Consider the following 18,192-nt stretch of genomic DNA (forward strand, 5'->3'; position numbering starts at 1 on the left):
TTTTTTTTTTTTAATTGTTGCTTTTTCAAGCCCAAATAGAATGTAACAGTCTCTATTTCTTTTATATTTGTTGGTTTGAGGAGTTTGAGATACGATGTTTCTGGGTGGGTTTCTTGTACAGAAATCTTGCAGAAAGCTCCTATGCACAGTCATTTGCAGTTTTTGCACTTTGGTTTTGATTTATGCAAAGCAGGTTTCATTTAGATAATTTGCATATGCAGATTTTTACATTTAGTATTTTTTTTTTAAATTATGTTAAGGTGCATTTGTTTTGGATTTTTTGGGTTTGACCCCCCTTCCTCCCCCGCCCCTCCTGACAATTACCTTAAAGTTAAACACAATGAAAGTTTCTTAAAGTGGTATTTACTTTGCCCTTGAGGGTTCTGGAAAGTGTTTTAAAGGCAGGCGCAGAATAAGAAAACATTGAAGGATAATGTGTTCAAAGAAAGAGATGTGAACTTGCTGTAGGATGCTCGTTCTGTCCTGATGCTTTCAGACTCCAGTCTCCCAACTTACAAGATGAAATCATATGAATATATGGGCGGTAGGACAGATACAGGGAGGCAGGGGATGGATGTAGAGTGATTGTAGAATTCAGGTTAAAAAAAATGAAGGGAAGAAGGCAAGAGCTGGATGGGTTGTTTGGAGGAAGGGAGTTTTGGCAAACAATAGAATAGGAAAACCAACATTTCCTTTTTACAATGCTGAAATTAACAGCGTTATTTTGACTGACCTGCTAACACATGTACCAAACTTTTTAAAAAAATCTATTGTGAACACGTTACTAAAGGCAGAAGTAAATACTTCGAATTGTTCTATTTGTTGCTATTCAGAAGCATAAATTAAAATGTTTTACTGTGGAAAGTATAGCAATGACAGTTTGTGGCGAGCAGGAAACATTACTTGCAAGGTCCTCTAGCATTGCTTGCTACCAAAGGAAATTAAACAATTTAAAACTGAGAACAGTTAAGTAAGCGTGCTTTGATCTGGATTATTTTCCCGTTCTTGTTGTCCGTAACACCGTGTTTGTGTTCTCAGATCTTATTTCCATATACTGGTAGTCAGAACTGGGAGAACCATCCTTGAGGTCTATTTTCAATTACCACAGAAATAATTTCTCTGAAAACTTTTATCCTCACATTTTCACTGTTTGGTAAAACTCCTCCAGAACTTCTATTTTTTCTGTATTGGTGAGGAATCTTGCAATTTCCAGTTTTCAGCTTTTCTTGTGGTAACCTTTCTCCTGAAATGTATTTTCTTTTTGTGATGTCTGTCACCTCCGAACAGGTGAACAGAATATGGCTGCTTCTTGACCTGAGTTTTAGAAGATTAAAAAAAGTTTTTGTAGTTCCCTCTGAACTTATGTTTTTGAATGAAGATGACTGAAACTGTGTATAGGATTGCAAAGAATGTCATAGCAGTGCATCATATAGACTTAATGTTTGTTATGTGTACTAGAAATTGCTACCTGACACAGTGGTGTGATTGCACCCAACTTTTTCTTAGCTGGAGTTATAGTCACTTTGGGAACCTTTGACCTGTTCTTGTCCTTGGTAATTTCCAGCTAATGACTTCCTGCTGTATAGTACAGCTTGTTTATAGTACGTGCACATTACGATACATACACACACATATATAGTACATACATACAGACATAGTACGTGTATGTTATAGTACCTGCACGCTCCTATTGTATAGCACGTTACAGTATGTGCACATTCCAATGCATGATTTCTCCTTTAGTCTGACTTTGTCCTTTTTGTTATTGAATATCATCGTGTCTCTGTTACTCTAGTTGCCACAGTAGTTTCCTGTATGCCACCATCAAATGCCTTACTAAAGTCCAGATTGGTAAAACCAACTGCTTATTGCAGTTGCTTTGCCTGTAGGAAGGATACATGTTTTCAATGGAGATTAATCAGTCTAGCATAGTCTAACTTGCGATATACGCACCTTTATCCTATTTTATGTTATTACCATATTTCTAAATGTTCTGAAAAAATTATTGTATGGCCTTGTGTGTGCTGTTAACAGGTGAACTGTTAAACTTTTTCTGGTAGGGAAGCATATGAAGAAGTGGAGAGAAGGAGAAAAAAGAAAGCAGACTGGCTTCAGAGTCATAGGACTCTTTAGCCCAGTTGGTGTGGAATTGTGTGTGCACACTGTGCTTGAAAGCTTTCAAGTGCATGTTGTATGCCTGTATTTGTAAAGCTATGACGTGCTTTTTTTTTCCTTTACGGAACTTTTTCTGCAAAAGTTTCTCTTATGAAAAAGCACCTAGTCCTTTCTGCTGTTACTATGCAAAGTATCTCTCAGATTAAATTCTTTTTCCACAGTGAATTCTCTCCTATATCTATATGCTTTCTATGTTTGATTATTTGTTTCCTTATCAGTGTTCACAAACTTGGAGGAACTAAGCATAGAATACAGTGTTCATAGGCAACTTTGACTCAGCTGTTTCTGCTTTGCCAAGTCAGACCTGTCCAGCTGAGATCTGTGCTCATTCATCTCCTTTTCTTTTTCAAAAATTGTAAATGGGAACTACCAGTAGGTGCTTATCTCAATTAGAATCTTTAACACTAAGATCTAGTATAGGACATTATTGTGCATTGGTATACACTAGTCTCTTTAAAAGCAGCAGCCTTGCAGACTATATAATAAATTTTGTCTTTAGTTTAACTCGATGAGTTTGGAGACATGGAGCGACAGAGAGAAAATGCAGAAAATTTCAGAACATGAAAGCGCTGTGAACATTCCTCGCGGATAAAGATCTTGCTGCAAGAAGCCTTTGTGCATCTCAGACAGGAGGAACCTCTTCATGTGTGTGCAATAACTCTAAAGCTGCAACTGTCATGCAGTTTATGCATTGACGTGAGGCTCAAACCACAGTGCTCCATGGCTTTTCATAGTTCTCACCATGTTCTCATGTATAAACAAACTTGATAGAAATATTTTAAAAAATACGTATCAATTATTATTGATTTATCTATTTTGATTATTCATTTATTATTATTATTACATTAAATAATCAAAAGGACCCTTGTCTTAATTTAGTAATTCCCTGTACAGCAGGAAGCCTGTCTGACCTGGAAACCTGTAGCTATTTCATATAGTTACAATTAATACCCTTATTATTTATCTTTACTATGGAATTGATGAGTATTAAAAACTTAACTAATTTAGACCTCTTTGAATGCTTCAAGATATCTTGAGCATCTGAGCATTAGAGGTCGGTACTGGGTGTGGTGCTGTTTAACATCTTTGTTGGTGACATGGACAGTGGGATCGAGCGCACCCTCAGCAAGTTTGCTGACGACACCAAGCTGTGTGGTTGACACGCTGGAGGGAAGGGATGTCATCCAGAGGGACCTTGACAGGCTGGAGAGGTGGGCCTGTGCGAACCTAATGAAGTTGAACAAGGCCAAGTGCAAGGTCCTGCACATGGGTTGGGGCAATCCCAAGCGCAAATATAGGCTGGGTGGAGAATGGATTGAGAGCAGCCCTGAGGAGAAGGGCTTGGGGATGTTCATTGGTGAGAAGCTCAACATGAGCCAACAATATGTGCTTGCAGCTCAGAAAGCCAACAGTATCCTGGGATGCATTCAAAGAAGTGTGGCCAGCAGGTCGAGGGAGGTGATTCTCCCCCTCTACTCTGCTCTCGTGAGACTCCACTTGGAATACTGCATTCAGCTCTGGAGTTTGCAACACAAGGACATGGAGCTGTACATTGGAGTGGATCCAGAGGGGGGTCACAAAGATCAAAGATGATCAGAGAGCTGGAGCACCTCTCCTAGGAAGACAGGCTGAGAGACTTGGGGTTGTTTAGCTTGGAGAAGTGAAGGCTCCAGGGAGACCTTCTAGCAGCCTTCCAGTACCTAGAGGAGGCCTACAAGAAAGCTGGAGGGGGACTTTTTACAAGGGCATGTAGTGATAGGAGAAAGGATAATGGCTTTAAAATGAAAGAGGGTAGTTTTAAATTAGATCTAAGGACAAATTTTTTTACAATGAGGGTGGCGAAACACTGGCACAGGTTGCCCAGAGAAGTTATGGATGCCCCATCCCTGGAAGTGTTCAAGGCCAGATTGGATGAGGCTTTGAGCAACCTTGTCAAGTAGAAGGTGTCCCTGCCCATGTCAGGGAGGTTGGAAACGGATAATCTTTAAGATTCGTTCCAACCCAAGCCATTCTGTGATTCTATGAGCATCTAATTTAGGTTGTATATTTTTTCCCCTTCTTATGAAATATAGATGTTTTCATTTTTATCTTCCCCAGCATATCAAGAACAGCAAATATCCTAAATAAATTTACACAAAGGGAAAGGCAGAGCCTCATCTTGAAATAAATTCAGGCTTCTTGCAGGCTTCTTGCCTTGTTACAGAAGGATTATTTTTTTTAATACATTGTAGAAGTAGGAATAAGATTATATGAGTATCTTGCATGTTTTTTTAGGAAAGAAATTATTTGGAGTACTTCTGAAAACAAATCCTAACTACAGAGATCTTGTAAACAATATAGTAAATTAACTGACTGATGATAATTCTTTGACATGCCGTTGTTAAAAGTTTTTAAATCTGAAAAATTTTCACTGTTGACTGGAGTTTCCAGCTGTGTTAAATCTGAAAAACAGCACTTTAAAACATTATACATTGTAACTTTGTTTCCAAACACTCGTTGCTTCCAAAGAAGGTTGTGAATTGCATTATTTCAATTTTCCTTTAAAGCAAGATGATTGTAAGATGCCTTTTAATTTAAATTAATCTGAAAACTTGTGTCAGTATTTCAGCAAGAAAAATTCACTATCATCTAGATGAATTCTCATGTATCTTACTCTGACTCGTTCTAGAGCACAATATAAGTAGTACAGGTTTGATATCTATTTTTCTGTGTTTAAACTTGTTTGCTCTCATTATAATTTCAAAACTGTGTGAGATTTTATGTTGAAACTATTACTGCAAGAGTGTCAGGAACTGTATAGCCCATGTGTGTTGATCTCAGTTTTAATAAGACTACGGTAAACATGTGGCAAGTGGGAGATTAGCTTACATTTTTGTTCAGCTTTTCTTGTGTAAATTCAGTGGTTGACTTAGCAAAGTACTTTCTCCTTCACACTGCAATGTGCAGTGATTTTTTTAATTTTTTTTTTTTCTTCTCTCTCCTGAGGAGTATAGGAAATACCTGAGCCTGTACTTCCAGTTTTCATCTGCTCAAATTTAGCACTCTTAAAAGACATATTTGGAGCCATATGCCCTCTGGAGCCTCTGTATTTTAAAACTTGGTGTAGCAAGCTGGAAGACTAAAAATGGCAGAAGGCATGAGGGGAAGGAAGAAAGAGAGAGCATGTTAGGGACCATCATCTGCATTATTCATATGTTGTATAATTTCTGATGAGCTAGCCATGAATTAGAGATTGCAAATACTTTATTAAACCTATAAAATGAATGCTGTTCATGGTACATGGTTTTATGAAGTATTTTAATAGACCTGAAAATACTGACTTTGCCCTCCATGACCCTAGGGCTGACTGCAAATGAAGCAGACAGAAAATTTCCTTTGTATTAAAAGTAGTAGTGAAGTGTGTGGGAGGTGTAGAAGTGACTGAATTTCCCCTTTGGTACATAAATAATGATGGTAGTTCTGGTGGAATGGAAGTGAGAGGAGAAAAAGAAGGGGAGCCCCTCTTGAGCAGAGAGGACTTGCTAGAATAAGCAGCCCATCCGTAGAGGGGTTTGATAGATAGATTTGGGTGGGGTTTTTAGTTTCCTGAGTTAATTTCTAAAGGTTGTATTTAAGTGCATTATACTCTCAAGACTCACAGCTGGCTGAAATCTCCACCTGGTTTCTCCCTAGACGACGAGCGCTGCTTAGCTGGTTCCCTGGTACCTACAGTCAAGAGGGTTAATCTCGAGTATACTTTAAATCTACATTTTCAGTTTTATGCTTTTTATAATAATATTTCTAGTTTTGAAATAAAGAATTGCATACTGTGCCATGCTAGAATACGTGTTTTCATGTTTACCTTGTCTTTTATTAAGAGGACTTCAGCTAATCTTCTGCAACACGCGTTTCAGTGATTAAACTACTGTAATTAAAGCAATATTGCAGGCAAACACTTTTGTTATTGACAGTGCAAGGCAAGCGTGGGATTCTCAAGAGTTAAAACGCTTTTTTGCCAAAATATATAAGGATCAGCTGGAGGTTTTGCATTAACCTCTGCTGGGATATGAAGAGAAGTTTTCTTTGGCAAAAAGCAAGTGGTGACACCCATGCTGGAAGGGTCAATGTTATTACAGCAACCAGTCATAAAAAAACAGATTTATATGAAAACTAAGGATTTCAGCTTTACGGTGTTGCGCTTGTTTTAATTACTAACATGAAACAGTGGTGTGTCAAATAATGAGCTTTTTGCTAGGGTTAACTAACAAAAACTTTTGTGCTGGTTCTTGTCTTCTCTAACTTGGTGCCTGTTAGTCCTTTTTTATTACCATGTAGAAGAAGCATAGAAAATTGTCTTTGACTGTGCCTAGATTAGTGCTCACTGTATGCAGCATCAGGTGGCTCCTGTATCATGAGGAGTAGGTGTATTGGGTAGATCTATTGAGCTGAAAATACCCATGGCAAAATCTAGGAATTTAGAAATGATTCACCTTTTTCAGATGCTCTTTAAATGAATTAATAATTTAATGTTTAACAATGTTTTTGTTTAAATACTTTTCCATTAGAGGACTTTTAAGGTTAACTTTACACAGAAGAACTTAGATATTCAGTATCTTGACTGCTAGATGTAAAAGTTCCATGATAGGACTGTTGGATCAGAAAAGCTGCTGTTTTCTGAGTGGGGAACAAGGTTTTAAAAAAAGCTTTCACTAAAGCTCATTTTTGTTAGAAATAAGACCTATATTTTTGTCCTGAAGTCAGCTGATCATCTAACAAAGATCAGGTCTTTTGCACTGTAACATGCCTTTTTGTTCAGAACAAGTTCTCTGCTTAAGAAGTCTAGACATGCAACTTAAAGTATGGAAGTCTCAAATTTGGAAAAAACATGGTGTGTTTTTAATACCTTAAAGTTTTATTGTTAATTTGCAGAAGTTTTTGTTTGTAAAAGTTGTGCAGATAGTGTTATTTCAAGGAAGACTTGATCTGTGCTGTCATTGGAGAGTTTACTCACTCGCATGGCCCAAAAGAAAAGGAAATAATGAGAGATTTCAATAAATATTGGACAGGGGGGAGAGAAAATACATAATGATACATAATGGGAAATAGCTGATAAAATTATTATTGTAACTTTTTCTGCCTTGTGAAATCCTAATTTCATGTTTATGGAAAAGCCCTGCAGCAGTCATCTTCTCTCCTTACTCTACTTCTAAATCAGCTTGAAAAGGACTTTGGGGTGTTTTTTGTTTTCTTTTTTTACTTTATTCTTTTATTCTTCTTTAAATTCTTTAGACAAATTCTCACTTTACAGATTGGAGATTGAACTGATTGTTTCAGGTAGACATTTCATCTAAGAAACATTTCTGCTTTTTTTGAGTGTATAATCTCATTCTTCTAAACGCAGAACAGTTATTAGGGAAAAACATTCTTTATTCTGGCTTTGCAGATGTATTTGATATTTTATACTATTTCTAGGTATTCTACACAGATAATATTCATTACTATTATAATAGTCATAAAAATTCTGTAAAATCATAGTTTATTATTCCATTAAACAGACTGCTTTCCACCCACACCAACAAAGTTTGTTTATATTTAATAATGTTATGCTAATACTATGTCTTAATCAGAGAGACACACAGAGTCTTTTTCTATCTGCTGGTTCTGAAATACACAGTCCAAGTGCTGCTCTTTGTGTTCTCAGATGGTGGGGATGTGCACTTAACACCTTGGAAAAAAAAATTTAATTTGTTTTTGCTTTTTTAACTTTGTTAATGTATGTGTCTCTAAAATGATCTTTCATTCAACATTTGACAAAATGTTTTCACTGAGTTTCACGTGTTCTCTAGCTTCAGCTTGGCCCTTTTAGCTGCTGCTGGTCAGAACTGGATACATTTGTTACCTGAATAAATACTGTTTTGCCACTAAAGAGAAAATGACCTATAAACTGGCTTGAGTACTGGGGACTTCAAAGCAGGGGACAGTCACAGTGAGGAGGAAGAAAAAGCTGATTCTAATCTGAAGGTGCATGCAGGTTCAACCATCACTATCTTATCCAAGATGAATAAAAGTTATGCAAAGAGTTGACAGTTGAAAATAATGCTTTCAGATGTTGTCTGCTTTAGTCATGAAAGTTTATCCTAAAGTTTTATCTGAAGCACTTTTTCCTAAACTTTTTATCAAATTTTCAGTTAATGTAAAACTTAGAAATGAACTGCTGGAGAGCACTTTCCTTCTGGTGTTTTGAAGAACTCTCTAATAAATGTTCCCTCTTTCTAAATTATAAGTGCCAAACCTTGTATAGAAATCTCTAATTTGAAAGATAAGCCCAGTTTTTTGTTAGTCTTCCATTACTGTGATCAATTACGGGTACTCTGCTGCTGATTTCAAGAAGCACAAGCTGTCTTACAAAGAGACATTCCACATAAAAAGCCTTACTTATTTAATTAGTTTATTGAAAGGTTTTGATTAACTTTTTTTTTTATCATGTGCTGGATAAGTTCCACAGGTGCTATAGAGTGACGGTTGGAGAAATAAATGTTCTTTAGGCTGTAGTTTCTGCTTTGCCCTATAGAGTTTAACTTCAGCTCATTAATCCTCAGTGAGCAAGTCAGTCATGAAAATGTACCTTGCTAACTTGAAGTTCTAAGTAGTCTGTAAGAACTGATTAAGTAAATTTGATGGTACAAAAGTCTAGAAGTTAACCTCTCAAGACTTTTCTAGGTGTAAAACATAGAAATGAGAGGTGTTTTGTCTTAATAGTTACTTGAGATGTAGTTTTATTATTAATTATAAAATTTAGAAAACCTCATCATTAAATTTAAATCTGTGCTTTTTATTTTTCCTTTATTTTGTACTATCAGATGTTGACTGAAGAGCTTTTATATGAAAATGTAACTGCTTTTTAACTAACTTCTTACTGTATATAAACTTAAAAGTTAAAATGCTAGCTTTTAATGGTGGTGTTCATTCAGTTTCCCCATTCAGTTTGCCACTGTACAGCCAATCGATTGACCACTTTATATGGTCATATCTAAATATTTTCATCAACATTCAGATATGAAACATGATATCTGATACAATATAATTGTTGTAATCATCCAAAGGGGATTTATTATTTGAACTGATGGAAGTCCCATACTGGGAGGGGCACAGGGCATCAAAACAAGCAAGAAAGTTTCATATGAAACTCATCAACGCATTAGGTTTGATTGGATGCAAACCTCCTTTTGGCTAAAATCCTCTGCCTGTAACAAAGCAATCCTGCGCAATAAGAATGCCTGCACCTCTAACTCTGAGATTGCTACACGTTCTACATCATCACGTTCCTCGCATAGTTGCAATATAAAGATTAATTGATATCTTTAATAAGACGCATACAGAAGACATTCAGTTTTCATGTGACATGACACTTAATGATCTTATCCTAAAAACTTCTATAGAGGTGTGATTCAAATGTGAAGCACCTTTATGAGTGGTGCTGAAAGTTAACGTGTAAAGACTTGTCATAGCACTCTAAATAAGTAGTGTGTTTATTTTTCTTTCTGTAGTATTTCAGTTACTGGTGCATTGGGTCATCCTGTTCCTCATGTGATACAAAAATGACCAAATCTGTTAGAAGTTATTCGAGTGTTTTTTATCTAATGTATACTGTTTTAAAAGTACACTTAATAAAAATAAGTTTGCCATAGAGGAATTTTAATGTCTTATAGATGTATGATCTGTTGGTTTTTACTGAATGGTTACAATATGAGCTAGTTAAAATATTACTTGAATATTACTTAAATAACTTTGTTTTGTTGTAGCTGAAGAAGAAACCTAAGACATTGAATCCTCCAATCCGTAGAAACTGGGAAAGTAATTACTTTGGGATGCCCCTACAGGATCTGGTTACGCCTGAGAAACCGATACCTCTGTTTGTTGAAAAATGTGTGCAATTCATTGAAGATACAGGTAAGATAGGAGAACTCATGGAGGAAAGACTTTTCCACTTTGCATAATGAGTAAAGCCTCTCATTTTCTGTTTTGAAGTATTTTTAGAATTTTATCCTAGAAATAATTTATTATGAGAAAAACACATTTAAAAAATAGAATATGTTCTCTGAAATTGTATGCTTTGTATGTATTTTGACTTTATTTACACAACTATTTAATTTCTTTTTGACAAACATTTGAGGTTTAACATTTATTTCCTGTAATTTAAAAAACTTACGTCACTTTCTGATGCCAATTGACTTTTAAGCCAATGGCATTCCAGTCTTGCATGTCTCACTGTTGCCACTGTATTTTACTTCATGTATTAAAAAGCTCTGAAATCCACTTCTTCCCATTGCAGAAAACAGGTACTTGGTATGGCTTAATTCGTCAGCTTGCTTGCTTTATTTTGCTGGTAATCCTATTTTTGCATTTTAACTTGTTACAGGGACAGAAACATTTATTTTCTAAATATTGTATAATTCTACATGAAAAACGTTAAGCAATTTGTTTAACTTGCAGATTTCCAGCCTAATGTAAGATATTAATATATATGTGTTTGCACTAGGGTGAAATTTCACAGTATGGTTTTCTCTCTCTCCTTTCTTCCTGGCTCCCTGGTTGTGAGTTTGTCCCTGCTTTCAGCCTGTTTACTGTGTGACCATGAGGCAAGTAGGATGATCTTGCCGGTCCAACAGAAGACTACGTTTAGGAGTAGGGCGTTGTTTTGAGATTTGGGAGTGACCTGTGGTTGGGTTTTGTTTGCTTTTATCTTTTTTGTTTTTAAAGACGGTGAGCACCAGTTTTTGCTTAGTGTGTAGATCTTGCTTGCTCTGAAGTTTGCATAAATGCTATATTGCTATATTTGAAGCAAATGAGAGCGTGAAACTGACTGACTGAAGCTGAAACATAGGCAGGACCATTTTTGATGAGTGTCTGCAGCTCGATATCGTTTAAAAAAGTAAAACAGCACCTTTTTCCAACATTTTCTTAGTTCTGTAATACAGTTTTGTCCATAAGATGACAGTAACAGTTTTAGCAAGAGTAAAACAAAGGTTTTCTTTCTTAAACTAAAATTCAGTTTTACTGCTGTCTGTAAGAGTAGTGTTTCCAGAAGAACTACTACAGGTGATGAGCCTAGCAGCTGTTTTCGAAGACTTATATACTGCATTATTGCAATCAAAAAAGTTAGGTGAAACCACAGGCACTGATCTTTTGGGAGTTAAGAGTTGTTAGTATAAATTTGTCTTTAACCTTTACCTCCTATTGATTCCTTGCCTAAAGGCAAGTGCTGTATTTTCCTCCCTCTTGATTTGCTTTCCCCACTTCACCCAGGAAAAATGGGGAAGGAGGAGGAAGGGTAAGGAGTAACAGAGTGGTATAGGCAGTTTAATATATATTTTGTTTGCTTTTATATGTAGCAAAACCCCCCCAAAACCCAAAGCAAACCAACATCATTTTATGGATGAGTCACTGTCTGAATTTGCATTCTTTAAAAATGGCTACATACAGCTACTATGTATAGATATATAAAACAGACATTCACCACTGCTGAAGATCAAATGACTTTTTGAAGAGTTTGTAGAATCTAGAAGTAATACCTTAAATTTGAGCATGTTTAACTTTGTAAGAATGCTTTCAAACAACAAAATTATAAATCCAGACCTAAAGAAAATTGCATTTGCTTAAAAGTAATGTTGTCTGATATCTGTTGGTTTTGTGGTAGCCTTTCAAAAGAAAGTCTAGTATTTCCTTCCAAAGGATTTTCACCACCTTGTGGGGTGAGAGAGAGAACTGTAGTAGTGTGGGAACATGATTCATTGTGGGTTTTTTCTCATAATCATCAAATAACACAAGCACCCATAAGATTTAACACTTTTATTCTCCTCTAATGACCAATTTTTGAAGAATAAGATGTTTAGTTAAGCTGCTGCTGTGTTCACAATGCGACGGGATCCTCAAAAGTGGTGGCTCAGGAGGTACTGCTTTTCCTTTAGCTGGTTGAGTATATCTTAGTTCGTCCTGGGATGCTGCTATGCAGCTACTGAAAGCTGGAGAATTTTAATTCTGGCCATATGTGTAAGCTGGACAAACATTGTGCCATCTGCATGCTTTGTTTGTGGCTGTGGAAACAGTAGTGAGTCAAGATGTAACAAAACCTCTACTTTTGATCTGTATTACTCTTTTCTTTCTCCTACGCTGGATTCTGTGTAAGTAGCTTTGGTTGTTCTTTTCAACTTCCATACTTGGCTGCTGGAGTTTTATTTTTGGTGTGTATTATTTTTATATTGGGTTAATATTCTGTAGGTATTTGAGTTTCAAGCAGTGTTCTGATAGAAGATATTTGTTGCTTTTGAGAAGAGAATGTTCACTTGCATTGCCTTCAAATCCTGTACTGAGATAAAGTCACATCACTGACTTTGGAACTGTCCGAGTGAAAATTCCACAAATATAGTTTTGGAGATGATCAGTCTGCAGAAGGCAAGTCAGGATCTATTGGGTTCAGGCTGGAGTCCAGAATGATACCATTCCCATTTGGTAAAGCTATTGGATCAGCTACTTGGCCCTGGGGAGTCATCCAGTACTTCAGCTGTCTCTTAGCAAGTCAGCCGACTATCAGTACTAACCGAACTGAATGCCAGTGTTTATTATCATTGTCTCTTTAATTAAGAAGCACAGTCTTTTCAAACTCTTCTTGAATGAAGCTAATCAATCAATTAATTTCTCTTACAGAGGATGTATTTGTTTAGCTTTCATTTTTAAGGTACTTTCATGGATTTCAGCTCCTTCCCTTTGTATTACCACACGTAATTTGCATTGTGGCTGAATGGCAGTTTTTTTTGCAAAGATATGATTAATTTCAAATCAAAAGGCTAATCTTAATATTTAGTGTTCCCTGTCTCTGCCTCATGAAATTATACAAGATGGTACTTTGTATCCACTTGTCTAAATTGTGACTGAGGCTAGAAAATAAGCAGTGAGAAAAACAGTTTTCTCTGTTTTGTTTTGCTTAGATAAGATAATATCAGAAAGTGTCTTTGAAGATTCTTGCTCCACCATAAACCTGAAAGAATTGAGCGCATGCAGAAAACAGTATCAGCTTTTTGTTTTACCATACTGTTCTGGAATATCCTCACAAAAAAGAAAAAGAAAAAGTGTGAATCAGTAGAAGAGGAACAATTTGGAAAAACTGAAGTAAATCTAGGAGCTGAAAAGTTCTAGTCTTTTATAAATCAACAGATTTTTCTTTTGAAGGAGCCATATGGATCCCGTCAGGGTAAAGAAAGATCTGGTACAGATAAGGGATCCTAAGTCAGGGTGTACAGATATAGGTATTTTCCATGTGTTCCTATTTAGTTTGATATTTTGCAACAAGAAATTTTATTCTGGACAGCTTTAGCTTGGAGTCAACTAATAGCTGTTTTTGAAACATAATCTAGCGCTTGAATCCCATTGGAATCTTTTTGATAGTATTGGAAGTATAAACTGAGGAAGCAAATGATTAATACTTGAGCAGATCTAAACCTAATGAGTAGTAAGTATGTATCAGAACCTCTGTTTTAGCAGCAGTGTGTCCTGTTGTTTATACTAATAGTACAAAGCAGTAATAGCCCATAATACTTTGTCTTGTTGGAACCTATTGATTAAGAAAAAATTTTTGCAGTAACATGTAAGAATATCTTAAATTCAGTAACACGGTCACTTCTGAATAAGGAATGAGGAAAACTTGGCTAAGTATCATAAACAAACTTTGCTTGTGTGTTTACACATTGTCCATGATGATAGGAAAACCTTTTCTCTATCCAAGCCTTGCATTTTTGAATTCACTGTAATTATAGCAGGAAGGGTAATCTTTTGGTTGGTTGTCAGAATTCTTTCTTGTTGGTTCATTGAACAAGATGATCAAAAGAATTTTTGTCTTTCAGGTGAGTAACTTGATAATGGTGAATTATGAAGTGTTCCACTGAATGTCAATATAAATGTGTAACTTTTTCAGGAAAACTTATTTTCTGGTAAAAATACTGTGATCTTGTCTGTAACCTTTTACAGATCATATAAATGTTTTTCTATCATTAGTGACATAGCATGATGTATAAGCTGCTGATGTTTATATCCTTCTACCTCTGTCGCATTTGCAGATCAGTATGTAACTTGTTTTTGAGGGCAGCTACTTAGATTGACTTTTTGACAGTGGTAGTTATTTTCAGTTACGAACTTGCAAAAGATTTTGGTGATACAGTTGTTCTGGTGTGTCTTGTTGCTTTCTCCTGATGGACTGAATAGAAGCTTATTTTGTTACATCACTTGAAATAAACTTTTAAGGTGTATTGTTTTTTCTGCAAACTTAGATCTATGGAAATGTATTTGTCAGGGAAACTAGAGTTCAGTTTTGATTTTTAAGAAGATTGTAGTGACTGTGTATAGAGGTAATGGTGCTATGATAAGATATGCTAGAAAAAAAATGAACTGTTAATTTTGAAAAAAAATTCTATTGAATGTAGACCACTACTTTTTTTAGTACAACTCATTTTTTCTAAATGTAGGCAGCAGAATTGAGGTAGTTTTTGAAGCTCAACTGTTCAACTGTATTAATAGCATGAATTCTGTATTTCTCTAAGAATTATCATGTAGAGTGTATGGAGGATATTCTGATACTCTCATAGTTTTGTTTGAGAGGGAGGAACACAGATTTCTGAAGGCTAATTTAATGTTTCAGATCAAGAAAATGTTGATATGATTTGAATTCCATAGTGCAATACCATGTAAAAATATCTATTGACTAATTTTTTTAAGTGTAAAAGTGTACATGTTTGTGGCAAGTTTGCAGCTCAAGTGTTTTGTTAGTAACATTTTTATGCTGTTTTACATGCCACCAATTTAATTTCAAGTACTATTTGTGTGCTATTCAACACATACTGTTGATTATTTTTAGCTTTCCCAAACTTATAATAATTTGGGCTAAAGTTACTCATGCTAAGTGATAGTAGTAACGCATGAAGTTTTTTTAAATACTTTAGTATGCTTTTATTGTTGTTTTGGAATTACTTTTTGTATGCATCATTATGCATTGGTGAAAAGTTTGGTATAAATTAGATTTCATTCTGTTTCTAAGGAAGGAGGCATCAAGTTCATATTACAAATACTAGCACAGTTTTGCCATTTAATAAATTTAGCTCTTGACTGTATTCAACTCTAATAATAATAGCAGTATTTTAATATGGAGCTTTTTTCGTTTTGAATTTTTTTAAAGTATTTGCAGAATATTGATATTCATGTACTTTATTGACAAGATTATAAATTTTAGATTCCATACTTCATAGAAAACTGATAGCATTAATATAGTGTTAATTCTACATCAAACAATTGAGGGAAGAGAAGCTTATTAGAATAATACATATTTTAATAATTTAGTTCCTCAATTTATGCGAGACAAGGAATTGAATAAAGAAGGAAGAAAGAGTTTGACAGAGCCACATCTCATTTAATGTCTCACATGGCCTCTGTGGAGAGCTATAGGTGAAATTAAAAACTGTGTACTTAGTATATGTACAGTAGTTACGGCTTTTGAAATTCATACTTTTTTGTAATGCTGTTAAATTTACAATTTCAGGGGTAGTTAGAGTAAAATAATCTTTCCTCTGTGAATTTCCCTCCCATCTAAGTTATACCCAAGTCTATTACACTGAATCTGCCATGAGGCCAGATTTTAACATTGAAAATACAGATAATACAAAGTTTGTCTCCAGAGAATGAGGATTAGGTAGAAATAGGCAAAGAAAATGAGTTAGCAGCACCTGTTGGAGTAAAAAAGCTGGTAAATAATTGAAATGTATTCACAGCGGCTGCAAAAGTCAGAAATTCAAGATGGATTATCTCCCCTTTTATTCCAAGTGCTTGGGAGAGCTAGAGGCTTTTAGGAGCCGGTTCTGTTGGACAGGGAGAACAGAGCGGGACGAGAGTGACGTCCCCCTCAGCTGGGTGTATGAGACACAGCATGCTGAGTTTCACAACACAGTGTAACAGCTCGTAATCCTCTTCTGCTGTATGCCTCTGCCACTTCTCATTTCTCCTTGCAACTAGAATTGCAAGGACTAAACCACTGCAGTGTTACATGCTGAGGACTTGACTGGCTGGGTAGCAATGCTGCTGAAAAGGATCTGGGGGAGAACAGGCGGAGTATGAGTCAGTAGTGCATCCTGCTAATGATACCTTCTGTATTGGACTGTCCCAACAGGAGCGTAGCCACTACAGCAACAGAAGTGATTATTCATTTTTACTCTGCACTTGTTAGACCTCATCTGAAATACTTCAAGAAAGGTGTTGACAAACTTGACTGAGTCTAACAGAAGAGTCAGGGGCTGGAGCTCCTGACCTATGGGTCTGTTCAGCTTCGAGAGGGAAGGGCTGAGGAGATACCTAAAAGTGGATTCCCATGCCTATGAGGAAGTTACTGAGAAGGTGCAGCCAGGCTAAAGTACTGAAGTACATGGCAAGAGGTTTAGAGACAATGATCATTAAAATACGAGGTTCTAACTAGAAAGAAAGAAAAACTCTTGCTCTGAGGATTATTGAAGTGCTGATTTAGGTTGCCCAAACAGATTGTGTGCTTTCCGTCCTTGGAGATATTCAAGATCAGATTTAGATAAGCAATCCAATCTGAATTCAGCGTTGACCCTCGTTTGCGCAGGAGGTTGGACTAGATGACCTTCTGAGGATCTCTTAGGTAATCACTTCAAAATAGGCATATAATAGATTTCAGTAATTACGTACAGTAGTTTGTTTGGCAACTTTGGAATTAATCAACAGGGAGGAAACCCTGTCCAAACTCAAGAGGAGGGGAAAACAGGCATCGGTTGTTTCTCCAAATGGAAGACGGACTACCAGATGGATGGAGGAGGAGCACATGTGTTAATTTATTAGTGTGTGAGAGTCACTGAAAACTGTAAACAAATATGTTTTGAAATATTCATAAACACATGTTGTGCACTTCAGCTGTATTGCCAATTAAGGTATCTCTTCAAAGGAAACATCATGAGAATTATGTGAAGGATTCCTGAACAATGCAGACAGGACCAAGATGTCAGTATCTTTTGCAGAGCACTTACAGTACTTATGCTGCTACTCTTATTCCCTTAGCTTTCTCCAGGCCCAAAGTGACCAACCAGCTAATATATCTGGAAAATCAGCGTATCTTCAGATATCACTCGTTTTTAATGAAGAATGCACCTACCTTTTTCTAGGCATGTTTATCATGTCATATTAATTGAAGTCTTTTATTCTTTTTTCGAAACAAGCAGGCTGTGAAATATGTGATTGAGTGACACTTCATAAAATGATTGAGATCTTGTTTAATAATTGATTAATGTAAATTATGGAAATGTTAATTCAGCATTGGATGAGAACTTATTTTTTGAGTATTTCTAAAAATACGGCTTATTTTCTTACGTTGCTTACTTTTATTGAACAGTTCAATATTCTGAAAATTATTTTATTATGAGAAGCAGTAAGACACTTATTTTTGGTTCTAGTTTTCAGTGTGTGAATTGAATGTCATGGATTTTTAAATGCCAGTGTTGATATGCACAGATAAGAACACATTAAATGTAGAATTTAAAATGTATTTTGTGTAAGTAAATTTAGTTCTAGACTCCTACTTGGAAAGAGTTTGGATTCTTTGCTTTATAATTACATGTATTCTAGGTGTACATAGAAATGACCACTCTGGATCAGTAAGGTGGCGGTTCCTTTAGTCCTGTGTAGTCTGAGTAGCATAGGGGTTGAGAAGTACACCAGGTTGGTCTGTGGAATAAAGTTATGGAATCATATAGATCACAGAGTTTACAAAGGTAAGTGTGGGAATCATAGTCTCAGCTGTTGTAGTGGGGAATGATTCCTGAAAAGTTCATGTGGTCACTGCAGGGGAAGTAGTAGAACTGGGGAGAGACAGACTTGCTGTGATTAGGTGGCATGCGTTCATGAACAAAGACAGAACAGTGATAGTGGAACCTGGCTATGGATGTCAAGTTGGCAGATACTGTGTGACTTTTCAGCAGGCTAAATATTAGT

General features: G+C 36.0%; 1 protein-coding gene across 1 annotated transcript in view; it reads left to right on the plus strand.

The window, feature by feature from the left end:
• The window catches only part of ARHGAP5 (Rho GTPase activating protein 5), a 49,850-nt gene that overhangs the window by 18,443 nt on the left and 13,215 nt on the right, over positions 1-18,192 (plus strand). The window contains exon 4 of the mRNA XM_086613727.1: positions 9,957-10,104. Coding sequence (XP_086469853.1) covers positions 9,957-10,104 — 148 coding nt within the window. The remainder of the gene's footprint in view (positions 1-9,956; positions 10,105-18,192) is intronic.

The sequence above is a fragment of the Tauraco erythrolophus genome, chromosome 6, assembly GCF_009769465.1.
Source record: "Tauraco erythrolophus isolate bTauEry1 chromosome 6, bTauEry1.pri, whole genome shotgun sequence".
Taxonomy (NCBI): domain Eukaryota; kingdom Metazoa; phylum Chordata; class Aves; order Musophagiformes; family Musophagidae; genus Tauraco; species Tauraco erythrolophus.